This window comes from Chaetodon trifascialis, chromosome 17 (assembly GCF_039877785.1).
Source record: "Chaetodon trifascialis isolate fChaTrf1 chromosome 17, fChaTrf1.hap1, whole genome shotgun sequence".
Taxonomy (NCBI): domain Eukaryota; kingdom Metazoa; phylum Chordata; class Actinopteri; order Chaetodontiformes; family Chaetodontidae; genus Chaetodon; species Chaetodon trifascialis.
The window spans coordinates 16647990-16661401 of record NC_092072.1 but is presented as its reverse complement, the minus strand read 5'-3'; the positions used below and the strand labels follow the sequence as shown (position 1 = coordinate 16661401).

Sequence of the window (13412 nt, the reverse complement as noted above, 5' to 3'; positions counted from 1 at the left end):
CGTGATATAAGAAGTTAAGAATCGACTGGTGAAATGCATTTATTTATTATAACGGTGCTGCACCGACTGTCAATGAACCTATGTCATATTTCCCCCTAACACAAGACATTTAAAACCACCTCTCTCTTTCCAGCGCATTGCCGTGTTAATAACCGCAGGCAGGCTGTGAAATGAACGCAAAGTGGTGGCCTTCAAACAAAACTTAAAGCTGTGCGTCGCAGCGCTCTTAACCAGCGCCACTCTGGAGTTCATCCATCCCATTTCCTGGATGCGGTTCCTGAGGGAGGATCCAGCAAAGCAGGCCTGGGAAAGTTTTCCCCACTTTTTCCGATTACACGGAATCTTTTTAAAGAAGGCGGACACAGGGCGACTGCAGAGCGCTACTAGAAGCCGCGGAGGACAGAAAAAGTAGTGACAGCGAGTGCAGAGGCCGGTAAGACAAGAAGGAGACAAGCCCGGTTCACGAGAGAAAGGTAAGAGTGGACAGCGAGACGAACCGGTGTCATATTCTTGTAAAGACTTATTAATATGTTCACAGTTGCCAGTGAGTTTTTGAGTATTTACTCATGTTTAATCATTTAACGTATCAGGATAATGTGTCTACAAGGGCTTTATAATACCTTTATTTCCCTTTAGTGAATAACAGAAACTCCCAATCTGCTGTATTCTGTTCTAAATGATGCTGCAAGTATAAATGATGGTGAATGTCTGGTTCTTAATATCGAGTTTTCTGATCATGTATTTGTTGTGTGATGTTTAAATCCCAGAAGATTTCAAACAGAATAAGAATTTAAAGTGTGCCAGTGATGAGGCCAGTGAGTTTAAAATCTCTTTTCAGTAATCTTGTGAAAAGCCTAGTGGGACTTGTGGTGTCTGTGGCACTAATGATTTATTGGTTTTAGTTTTTTATTGAATTTTCTATACTGTGGTATTCTTAAGAAGAGTTTTATGTGCCATGCTTTTTATATGATGCTTGTATGTATAAGATGTATAAGAAAGACAATACTCCCAGAAGTGGATCAGTCCGCCTATCATTTCTGTGTCTGTTGAGCTTCCCTGGCAGCCCATTGTCTCCTCTCATCCTGTCAGATGACATTATAGTTTCACTATTAGGAAGCGTTTTGTTTTGTTTTTTTTTTCCTCAGTGGACAAAAAATAATAGAAAAACACAAACAGACTAAACAAATATACAAGTGTCACAGCACTGTCTCAACTCTCCCACACAGGATGTTTATTCAGATGTGTGTGCATGTGTGTCCACGTGCATGAGTTTCCCACCAGCCGCTGTGTCATTTATCAGTAGCGACTTCCATCAAGCCACCCCCCTCAATACATAAGTCACAGCATGACATGACTCAGCTGTATATGATTCATGAATCCAGCTGGAGAAATGAATGCATACAACAATGCTGTGCAATTTAAAAGTTTGAGAGGCCTCTCTTGGACGCGTTCACTCCAGTTTTACTGTGAACAGTGAAAGCATTTTCATTCATATTAAATGTTTAATACCAGGTGTTTTTGTTTTACTTCATTTAGTGTATGGAGGCCTTGTTTTTCACATCTTGATGATGAGGAGTTGGAGCCCACCCTAACCATGGTGTGAGCTCATGGAAGAACTAATAGGGGCCAGCAGCCAGATACACATGTTCCCCAGTAAAAAAAAAGAAAAAAAAAGCCACCATTATACTGAAAAGGTTGGAGAGACTTAGCTCATTTGTTGCTTATAGAAATTGTGAAACACTTATGCATTAGCTGCGTGTTTATGAACAGCCTTGAGGATTCTGTAGGGGAAATAAAACGTACCAATTAGGTGTTAAGTGGCACATTAAAGTCAATCTGTTCAGCACTGTAGCAGTAAATAAAAAGGTGGATGAACTGCATGACTTTCATCAAAACTACAGCTAATAGAAAAAGCACCCGACTCAGCAGTTCACCATGTGAACAGACAGCAGAGTTTAAAGAGGTGATCTGAAGTGGCTTTGTTTTGCTAACTGTTTGGTTCCATCTGGTCTGGCCCGACATTAATCCACCAAAAGAGGTTTCACAGTATTTTGAAAAAATACACAACATTTTCTAGTTTGATTTGCAGGAAAAAAAAATACATGCATGCCAAATTTGGTGTAGGTAATGACTATTTCTTAAAATTCTGAAATGGATGAAAAAGGTGTACATGGCATAGATCAGGAAATGTAGCTCAATGTGTGGAATGCTGGGATGCCAATGCATTGATATGTAATGTGCATATCATTGCATCATCAAAACATCTCATTCTCCCATGTCTGTCCGTTATCTACGAACTGTCCCTTGTAGGAGCAGAGGATGTCCAGAGCTGACTGGTCCTTCCTGGAGCACCTGCTGGAGGAGGGCCAGGAGTATTCGACAGGCATTGGCCGCGTCTGGCTTACCGTACTCTTCCTGTTTCGCATGCTGGTACTGGCAACTGCTGCTGAGTCCGCCTGGGATGACGAACAAGCTGACTTTGTCTGCAACACGCGACAACCTGGCTGCACGGCTGTGTGCTACGATAAAGCCTTCCCCATTTCCCACTTTCGCTACTTTGTCCTCCAAATCATCTTTGTGTCCACGCCGACCATCTTCTACTTTGGATATGTGGCTATAAGGACGAGCAGGGACACGAAAGAAGGGGAAAATAAGGATGCGGAACAGGCAGAGGCTGGTGTTGGTGGAAGTAAGAGAGGAGAAATTGTAACAGTGAAGGACAATAACTATGTGACTGAAGACAATACAGAAGAGAAGGAGAAACAAGAGGATGTTGGGAAAGGAAGAAGAGCCGACAAGGCTCCTCCTGAGGTTCCTAAACTGAAAGGCAGGCTGCTGTGTGCATATGCATTCAGCATCCTGGTCAAAGTCCTGCTAGAAGTTGGCTTCATCGCAGGGCTGTGGTTCCTTTACGATGGCTTCTTCATTGCACCAAAGTTTGAGTGCAAGGGGTTCCCTTGTCCTCATACGGTAGACTGCTTTGTCTCTCGTCCCACGGAGAAGACCATCTTCACCATCTACACTCAGGTGATTGCCGCCGTCTCCCTGCTCCTCAACCTCTTTGAGCTCCTCCACCTCCTTCAACTTGCCATCTCCCAGCGGCTAGAGAAACGCTACCGTGCCCAGCACCAGGACTACCTACCTCGGGCACAGCAGGCAACAGCACGAGAGGAGACTCCAGAACTCCAAGCGGAGGCATCACAGTCTTACAAAGCAGGGAGCCATGTGGACCTCCCTATCCAGAGTGAGGCTCCATGCTACTCCAACCCCTGTGAGAGCTATGAGGAGCTGGCCATAGAGGTGAACTGGGGACCTGGGGAGGCTGCGAGTGACCTGCTACCTAGTTATATGAACTGCATGGGAGCTATGAGGACTACACATTCCCCTAGAGTCCATTATAAGAAACCTGCACACCACACTGGGAAAAACACTAAGGGTGCCCATAAGGGACACTCAAAGCAGAAGCATTATGTATGACGCAGTCCAATGGGGGTAACGTGTTGTTTATGACTGTGAAAGCTTTGTTGAGTCTTCCAGTTTTTTGTCAGAACTATGCTGCACATGACACTTGACTATCAAGAGTGCACGGTGAGAGGTCTAATGAGGGAGAAATGAAGAACAGCTTTTGCACTGTGAGCTCGATGCCTCAGAGGCAGGCACGCATTCACACCGAGATTTAGCAGATAAATTGAACCATTCAAACGAAACAGTTTGCGAACTCACCCCAAGGCAAAGAAACCGAGACTCCACAATTAGACAAGATACAGTCATGAGATGCTTTAATGTTACATTGAATGGCTTTTGGTGTTGAATGTGACAGTGGAAAAGAAAACAAGGCAAAGGGGGGTCTGCGGAGGGATATCGTGTGCATGAGAGACGAGGCAGCAGAACCACATTTAAGCATATTCCTCTGAGATTTGCACTGTAACCTCTGGAGTTCTTTGAAACCCCCTCCTCCTCCCATGCCTGCGTTCACACTGTGGAATGTCCTGGTCTCTGGGTCTTGCTAAGCTCCCCAGAGGATAATGGCTGCGTGGATGCAGGCATGCATGCATGCACACACACAATGTACTTTCCCCCTTTCACCCAATGAGTGTTGGTCACTTTGGGGTAACAGGCTGGGGAAGAGAAAGAGAGCCAAGCCATGTGATTGATTCCAATCATGGGATTGTAAATGACTTCTCATTGCGAGTGACCGAAGCATTTTAGCTTTGAGGAAGGACTGAGAGAGAGGACCACTGCATACTAGATTGCAAGAGCTGAAAAGTGGAGCAAAGACAAGCGTCCAGTTTGAAAAGGAAACCTTTTGGAGACCTTGACAGGGATGCATTAGAGATTGAAGGTTGAAGGGACTGCAAGCGGTACAGAAATGTGCAAATTAAGTGAAAGGAAATGACCATGTGAAAACTGTATTTAATGTCTGAAGTACTGTGAAGAAACACCAGTGCAAATATTTATTATTTTGTGTAAAATAAAGTTTAAAGTACCACAAATGAATAATGACACTCTCAATTTAGGATATGATTATCATATGACCACTCTGCAAATTAAAATCCTTCAGATCAACCACGTACTGCATTATTCGTAAATGTACGATAGATTCCATACAGAGACTCCGTGTCCTCGCTTGTGGACACGATGGTTTTATCCCTTTTCCTTGCTGAATACAGGGATGAGAATTCTGTGTGGGGAAAATGTGTCTGAAGTGTGTTTTCGCTCTGTGTCCAACCATACACTTTCCACTACCCAAACACTGTCACAATACGGAGGCACTGAATCACTCAAGAGAAAGTCGTTTGGGAATAATAGAAAGGAGGTGTGGAGAAGTGGATGAGCCTTACAGGGTATGATGAGCATAACCTCCTGAGGCAAGAAAACGGAGCGAAATAACTTTCATTTAATGGCTGTTTTCAAATCTGCACCTCTGGCTGGATGGGGAAGAAAGGCATCAATTATATGCCAGTAAAAGTTCATACAAGGTGGAAGAGCACTTTCTATTTAACATCCCTCAGAGAGTCCTGACTGCTAACGCTGTTTTTGTGGAGAGCAAGTGATAAAATCCAGAGCTCAGGACCTTCCACAAAGGTGCTCACCCAGGCTCTGGGTGAATGGAGCCATATGTCTTTTCAGGGCGGCAGACGCAGCGCTCTGCAATACGCCGCTCATTTCCAGCAATTTACCGAACTGTCACCATGACGATAAGGAGTTATCTATAGCAGGAAATGGGGTTTATGGGAAATTTAAGCAAGACAGGTTCTCATAAAACCAACAGCTTCAGCCGCATGAGGCCAAACAAGAGCTACAACAAGCAGCTAAAAAAGCTGAAATTAAAGCTTTTTTTCTTTTGTGTTTTATGATTGAATAAGAAAAGGAAGACTCATTTCTGAGTCGTCAGAGCGGAATGTGGTTTTATTGTCAGCAGCCCCTCCCTGGGTCAAGGAGAAATTGGCAGATATTGTTGAGAGAACAATCCAAACAAATCCTGCTGAAGCTGCCCAGTTCAATGTCTGTCCACAAGAACTTGGCTGGCATTCCCGCACAGCCTTGTTATCTCAGTCCAGGTGGGCGGGTGCATGTGTGTGCACTTGCATGCATGTGTCAGTGTGATTTGTTCATGTATGTGTGTTTTCACATTAAGCCAGGGGGTCAGGGAACAGATTGCACGGGGGCGACCCACATCGGCCCTCTGCCTGCCAACCAAAGCCTGCAGCGGAACAGTGGAGCTGGCTGGCTTTTGCATCCATCTTCCTTATAGCCGATCAAGCGCGAAAAGCTGCACGCCCTGTTCTATTCTTTCCACAGAGTAACCTCTCACCTCCTGTCCAGTGAAGCATACAGTATAAACCATCCTGGATGAAAGCAACAGCGAAGCTCCAACGGAATTTTTTTCTCTACAGTCAATATCTACACACCAGAAAACAGGACATAAGCAAAATGCTTTCCCATCCACTTGCTTGATTAGCTGTTATTCATGTCTAGACTATTTCCCAAATGTTGACAATGGAGACATTTATTTGAGCAAAGCTGTACCACTTAAAATGAGTGGGAGCCATTAGCCGGAAAGACCCCAGTCTGTGTGACAGGTCATCTTTAACGGTTGTACATGCAACCTCTGGGATCGGCTGCCATTCTGACTGTGCTTCCTGACATTGTTGAAGTCACTGCTGATGCACTTCCTCACTCTGTTGGTGAAGCCACATGCTGCTGATCACACACAAAGACGGGCAGTTTCTCAGTTTGGTGAATGAGTGTATGCGCACACACGCACACGCACACTGCTGTACACAAGCTTTTAGACTGTAAAGCAGTTCAAAGAGCCATCATGTAGGCCCCGTGTTCCCACAGGTCGTATGACCTCCTTCAGGGGACATCTTACAGTCATGACCAGGCTCTGGAGGGTCTTTAGAAGGGTCCACCTATGTTCCAGGCCAGCCAAAAACGATTGGACTTCCTGCCAGCTGTACTGCCGAAAGCCCTGTGTATCTCTAGGAAACACTCTGAACGGACAGAGAAGGCACTCTCTGTCGCTCTCACACACTCACACACAAACACAGACAAACAAGGGACCGCCTGGGCTTAAAATAGCAAGCTAAGAGGTGAATGAGGTTAATAAAGTTATGCAATATCTCTTTATTTGGATGTAATTATGAATAATGTTCCTTGCAAAGCAAAAATATTTTTCAGGGTTTAGTGTTTATGTCTGAGTGTGTGCATGCATGAAAGGCATACAGCGTGTGTGCCAACTCCCTTTGTTTTACTCAACTTACAGTGCACACACACACAATACTGACACACGACTTTCTCTGTATCCATAACAATGTCACGTCCGAGCACCCAGTCCTTAATTTGAGCATTTGTGCTACTGGACAAAGCAACACCAAAATGCTTTGAGCAGCTCCTAAATTTAAACTCTGAGCAGGAAGTGGGTCTGTATCTGTTTCCTGTTCCAGTATTGTTTCTCCCCAGGGATTGGTCGTTTGGGATTGTTCACCCTGACAATGGGGCTGCTGTGGGCATTGTTGCATTGTTTTGACCGGCTCCACTGTGTTTTGTTGACCTCATGTCATGGCCACCCCATCAAAGACCAGTGAAGGATGAGGGAAATGGGCAAAGTGCCGGCTGTGCGGCTGGAGTCAATTAAGAGGGCTGGTACCAATTATAGCTTGCAGAGTGTGTGTGTGTTTGTGTGTCTGTGGGTACAACCTAGGCTACTTTCAGGGATAGATTTCAGACTCCTGACCAGTTGATTGGGGATGGTTGCTGCAAATGGGGACAAAAGCAGTGTCCCCAATTGGAAAACAACTGGAATTTTGAATCAGTGGTTATGGGTAGGAAATTAATGTGAGTCTTTCCATGAGACGTAAGTTTCTATGTGTATGTGTGCTACGTGCCCAGCACCAAATAACAGACAAAGTTAGCAACTAGCCAGTGAACGTAGTGGAGCATGAGGCAAGTGAACAGCTGGCTGTCTTAGCCACATGTTGGTGGAGACAAAAAAAGCCAAATGGGACTGAATAATGGACTGGTGGCCAGAAACACGACACAAAATCCTTTGTAGTGTCGTGCCAGGTTCTCAGTGTCATGCTTTCAGCTTGTACTGCTGCCCTCAAGTAGCCAAAACACAACCCAATACATGGAGAATAAAAACATCCTAATTGTCCTTTAGAAATAATATTATGGAATTAAGATTAATTATGTTGCTCCAAGAGAAAAACAATATACTGTATTCAGCCAACAAACATGTTGTGAGCCTCATTAGTCATCGATAATCAGCACCACTTTATTTTTCATAGCATGGGAAAACTCACCATCTAAACCTAAAGGATGGTTGATATCTGATTTCTGCGAACATCATGGCAGCCAGTTTCCATCCTTTAAATACATGCAAATATTTTTACATTGACTTCCCCTACAAGTGTGAGACCCTTTATATGATTCTGTTCCTTTATATGTTTCTGTTCAGGCTTCTTGTCTCTGTGCATGCAGCAGAAGCTGTATTCGTCTATTGTGTGTGTGTGTGTGTGTGTGTGTGTGTGTGTGTGTGTGTGTGTGTGTGTGTGTGTGTGTGTGTGTGTGTGTGTGTGTGTGTGTGTGTGTGGTTGTTCAGTAGAGGATGTGGTGCCCTTCAAGCAGGCAGACAGCTGTATTGTTCCTGCAGCAGAAGGAACGCCGTCTCCGGCCTGTCCACTCAGGATGTTGGATTGGACCTCCTTAAAAAAAAAAAGCAACAACCAGCATCACCCACACCCATTATCCCCATCATCCAGCAAGAACAATGGAGCACCTCCAAACATCCCCCTTTCCCAGGAGCCTCTGTGCTCGGTTCCCACAGTACTGTCCAGTTCTGAGGAGCTGGGCCATTGTTAGACAGCCGACCTGTCCTCTGATTGTTCCCAGGAGGACGTGCACACCTTCCACACACCTAAACACACTCCTTGTTAGCTCTCTCTCTCTCTCTCAGCATTATTTAGCCTCTCCATCATTGCTTGTTTCAGATGGAAACTTCCACCAGCTTGAAGTAATTGACGTTGAACAGCCACAACCGAGGTCACCAGAGTGGAGCGGACCGTTCCACTGATAGCAAACTTAAGAGGGGAGTACGAGCTGATGACTGCCGATAGCACAGCGTTCACCGCTCTGGTGCCAACGTAAATCTGGGCCTCATCATCTTTCCCCATTTCACTAGCTGGCAGGGTAATGTAGCAGAACTCACCCCAGCACACTGGAAAGGTTACCATCCATTAGGAGAGCTCCTGGGGCAAGCACAGGAGCAATGGACCCTTCTGTTTCATTATTTAACACAAGGAGAGGCTGCGGGACTGGAGTAAAAGTCAACAAAATAATTATTAGATTCTTCCCTAAGTGCTTGTGAGTTATCACGTGTCGGATCTGAAAAGCCTCATAAAGTTTTCTCATTTTGTAGCATTTACAACACCAAAAACTTCTCTGCCTTCAATCAGCAATGAAGTCTTATTAAAATCTTTGTTTACCGACCACATCACTGCTCTTGTTTTAATAATGAAGACAGTAAAGGTTTTCTTAAACTGAATATGTGGAAACTTTTCCCTCCCTCTGCCTACACAGGGAGGGCAAATGTTATGTCGGGTAAAGGCAACATCACTGAGGCGATCGTGTTGGAGCACAGTCCTCCGACAGACTCTGTCAGCACTATATTCATCATTATCATGATAAGAAAATCTTTATCATCATTCCTTACATTGCTTTTGATGGATTGTGAGATGTAGAGAGACAAGCTGCCCTTAAACGGATGTTAAGGGAAGTTAATTTTAGCCACGTGTTGTTCTGCTGATGCTTGTATCAAAAGGAATGTTTTCACATAACTCCCCATGTTGTTGTACGTGTAACTCCTTAGTGGCATGACGCATGTCAAATTAACAGCAAGGCTAGCTTAGACATCATTACGCTTGTCCAATGGCAGCTTCGTCCAAGTTGGTCTGCAGATTTAGCTAAGCCCTGTTCTTCAAACATGGTTTAACTAGTCCAGGCTGTTATCAAGATAAAATGATCCTGTTAATTCTCATCAGTTCAATTCTAGATAGAAATGCTCTTATTTTGAAATACAGGCAACATGAGTGGAAGGTGCTGCTGAGGTTAATGTGCTGGCCTCTCAGCATGCACCAGGGGAAGTCAGAGTTAGTTCATCAAATAATTTACTTTTACTGTATTAATTTTAAATTAATGAACACTTTCCATCTATTTAAATACACCTTGTACTTATTGTGCAAGTACAGTTCATGGATTTAAGTGTTGAAATGTCAAGTCCCTGTTATAATATCATAGTTAAAATGCCATGTTTTGTAGTTCCATTTGTCTTTTGAAAGTCAAAATGTTTGTTTTTCTGATGGTTTCTCAATAACCTACAACTTCTCATCTAAAGCCATCATACCTATATGGTATGACTGGTTCACCTAGACAACCATTGGCAGATGGATTGTTGTTTTCTTTCATCATGTTTTCTTTTGCCACAGGCAGAACAGGTCAAATTCCAAACAGTGAATGAATTGCCGATGTCTCCATCTATCATTGCGTAGTCTGCCGTGTTCCCTCAGAAATACTTTCCTTCTTGAAGCTGAATGAGCAGAGTCATTACTTCCTTCCTTTGCCTTTCATGCTACTTTCTGTCCTTGGCAGCAGTATTGTTTCATAATCATGTGAAATCAGATATTTGATCCAACCTGAATGTGAAACAATGCTGCTGAAACACAAGTGACACAAACTGAAAGTTTTGTTTTAGGACTGTGAGAAGAAATCAGTGGAAGGAACAGGCGATGTCAAACATTTCCACTGACATTTTCCTTTTTTTCGACACAAAAAAGCTAAAACACAACCAATACAGACAGCATCAAACATCAATCCCCCTTCTCCGACAAAATGTCCCAACTGGACAAAAAAGGGGTTAAATTCAGATGAAGATAGTACCTGATGAATAATGATCCCTCTCACAGTATTCACAGTGATGGCAGGTATAATATGTTAGTGGGAAATGAAAGAAAAAAACCCTGAAAATGTACAAAGAGCTTAACCAACAGGATAATGCATGCAGTATATTATTGTTACATGTTTCAGCGCTCTCTGCCCTTCTTTGGTTTACTCAGACTTTGAGTGGTTTATAGAACCACACCAAAGCCTGAAGTACCCACCAGGACCACCTGGACCAAAAGAGGCAGAGAATGTGAGCGCCCACAAAGCTAAACCCCCAAGACCGCTGCAGAGCACTTCAAGTCTGGCCATGGACATCACATTTCAGCTTCCCCAGAACTAAACAATTTTTATTTCTGAGATTAAACATAATCTTTTTGAAGGCAAGTGGGATGAAAGCTCTTTCAGCCACAAAGACTGGGGGGAGGGCTGGGGTCAAGAACATATGCAAGAGCCTGTGTTTCAGTCTTCCATCAAGGACAATATTCTGAGCAGACGCTGATTCTCTTATGGAGGCGTTCAGGTGTCAAGTAAACTGTGTGTTGGAGGTTAAACTGTAAGAGTTATTTGGAAAAGGATGCCAACATGAACTGAAACGTGAATACACTTCAGAGTACACAAAAACGTCTTTATTCATCACATTCTTCAGTAACACAAATAATTAAAACGTTCAGTGTGCAAACAATCCGGCCTTTGTAAAATGAAAGGACTGTGTAGATGTTTCAGACAATAGGACTGAGCAGCTTAAACTTCCTGAGACCTCCCACTCTGCTGGATTATTATCACACACCATCAAAGGTTTCACAAGATATCAAGAACGGCAAAGACCCGCCTTCCTTCCTCCGCTTTTATGTCCACAATCAGGAGGTGCTGATCGGCAATCTGAGACCTGATTAATTGGTTTGAGTACATTTTTTTTTTGTAAGAAAAACATACATCTTAGATAGATGAAAATAATTTTTCTGCAAAAAATGACAAAGAAAGACAAAGGCATTTGACTGATTTATCAACAAAGACAATAACATCTGTGTCGTAGGACTCTCAGCTAGATTTAAATAAAACAGAAAACAACCAGTTCCCATCCTGCGCTGTCACTGTCTGAAGCATGGACAGCCAGAGTTTCCATACTTCAGGTGGTTATTGATCCAAGCATGAACAGGCATGAACAACATCAAGGGAAAGGACAAAGAATCACATCCAGCACACATGAGCTATATTTGACTCCAAACAACACCAAGTGCGTTTTTATAATTACCCTCTAGCTTCTAAAAAAGTAGCTGAGATTTACACTGACAAGATGATGCTTCTGGGTGACCAGGAGTGTAGGTGTGTGACTGACTGGGTGTTTTTGCCCTCTGGTTCACCCTCCTTTGCTCCCAATGCACTGCCCTCCTGCTGAGAAAGGGCAAGCGCGAGTCTCTCGTGCCGACACGGGTTAGCTCTTTTCGGGTCGGTTCCTGTTCAGAGCCGCTTTGGGCGTGAACTCCAGTTTCTCTTTCAGGCTAAGCACCTGGGTGCTGTCCAAACCCGCTTGTTCCTGCAGCTTCCTCTCCTCCCTGAGCTCCAGGATGCTCACCTGCTCTCGAGGTATAGGGGTCCCCCTGACAAACCACTCCAGGTGGTAGCCCACCGCTCCCACCACAAAGGCCACAGGGAAGGTGACATAAGGGGCGTAGGTCCGTAACGCTGTCCACACTACAGGCCACATCACTGCACACGGCTTTGGTTCCCAGGTGCTCCACAGGGGAAAAGAATAAGAAAGTGGTAAATGCATTTCCTTATGGGATTATTACAGTATTATAGTGGACGGGAAAAGTGAAGAACTATTCACGCATAAAAGAGCACATTAGAAATATTGCCATAACTCAATAGTCCTTATGTAAAATTGAAAAGCACTTCTTCACAGCTGGTTCCCTCTTGTGGTTTGAAGCTGATTGTAATGGTTAAACTGAAATTGTTTTTCACATAATAAATCACCACTGATGTAATAATAGTCTTCGCTGGACGTGAAAAGACCTTAGTGGTATTATCTAGAAACTGTGGTGATAACAGACGTCTGAAATGGACTGTGCCTTTAGCGGTATGTTACATTTTAGGTAGGATATTCGAGCCACACATTAGACTTCAGGCTGACATTGGACATAAAGGCCTGTCTGTCCTTGTCACGTCCTCCTCACACCCACGACAAATACAGAATACAAAACGAATGGCGGAATCAGTGACAAGACCCAGACTGAAACAGTCCAAAAAAGCTACACTCAGTTTCCTCAGTGAGAACAGCTGAAACAAGCCCCTGACGTGAGGTTAGCTTAGCTCCATCAATGTTAATGAAATTAGCAATACTAGTTATTTGATAATTTGTGTTTATTCGTGTGTGGCATCGTTGCCGAGAAGAAAAGCGGTTCTCGTCGATTCGGAAAGGGCAGTTATTTATGTCAGACGGTGTATGATTTACTTTGTACACAAACCAGGAACATTACATGATCAAATTTGTAATGGAGTTTGGCATGGCGTCAGGCGACCGTGCACCTAACCAGATGGCTGGTAACACAGCTTTAACTTGAGTGTATGTGGAGATAAGGAATAATAGTTAACGCTCGTGTTTTTTATCTTTCTAATAATCTGATGACATAAGTTTTATTTCATTAGTCTTTACTCACCTTTACCGTTAGCACGTTGGTTGTGCAGCAGTGAATCTACGCAATTTCCGCGTGACTATCCGTAAGCATCCGGGTTGAACTTCATTGGCTAATGAGACTCGCTTTGCTGTCAGCGAGATTTTCCCTGCGTTTTCTCGGTGTTTTACTGCCGCCTAGTGGTGAATATAGTACACTACTTTGGGATGAAGAATACCGAAGCAGACATTAACATTTAGGCTACACAAAGGAAATCAACAATCTGCCACTAGTACTGGGACTGATAGAGGCTGGTACCTATAAATCGTGTAATACTTTACAATAATCACTTCAGAG

The 13412-nt window shown here is 43.8% G+C and overlaps 2 protein-coding genes across 2 annotated transcripts; one reads left to right on the top strand and one right to left on the bottom strand.

The window, feature by feature from the left end:
* The first annotated feature begins 372 nt into the window (after positions 1-372).
* gja4 (gap junction protein alpha 4) lies at positions 373-4564 on the top strand. Its single transcript, XM_070984610.1, has 2 exons — positions 373-473; positions 2311-4564. Exon 2 carries the CDS (start codon positions 2320-2322, stop codon positions 3475-3477), a length of 1158 nt encoding a protein of 385 aa, XP_070840711.1. The 5' UTR covers positions 373-473; positions 2311-2319; the 3' UTR covers positions 3478-4564.
* A 6474-nt stretch (positions 4565-11038) lies between these two features.
* Positions 11039-13160, bottom strand: smim12 (small integral membrane protein 12). The gene is made up of 2 exons (XM_070984744.1): positions 13101-13160; positions 11039-12176 (listed from the first exon to the last, which is right to left on the bottom strand). The coding sequence occupies exon 2, from the start codon at positions 12146-12148 to the stop codon at positions 11876-11878; it is 273 nt and encodes a 90-aa protein (XP_070840845.1). The 5' UTR covers positions 12149-12176; positions 13101-13160; the 3' UTR covers positions 11039-11875.
* Positions 13161-13412: the final 252 nt, after the last annotated feature.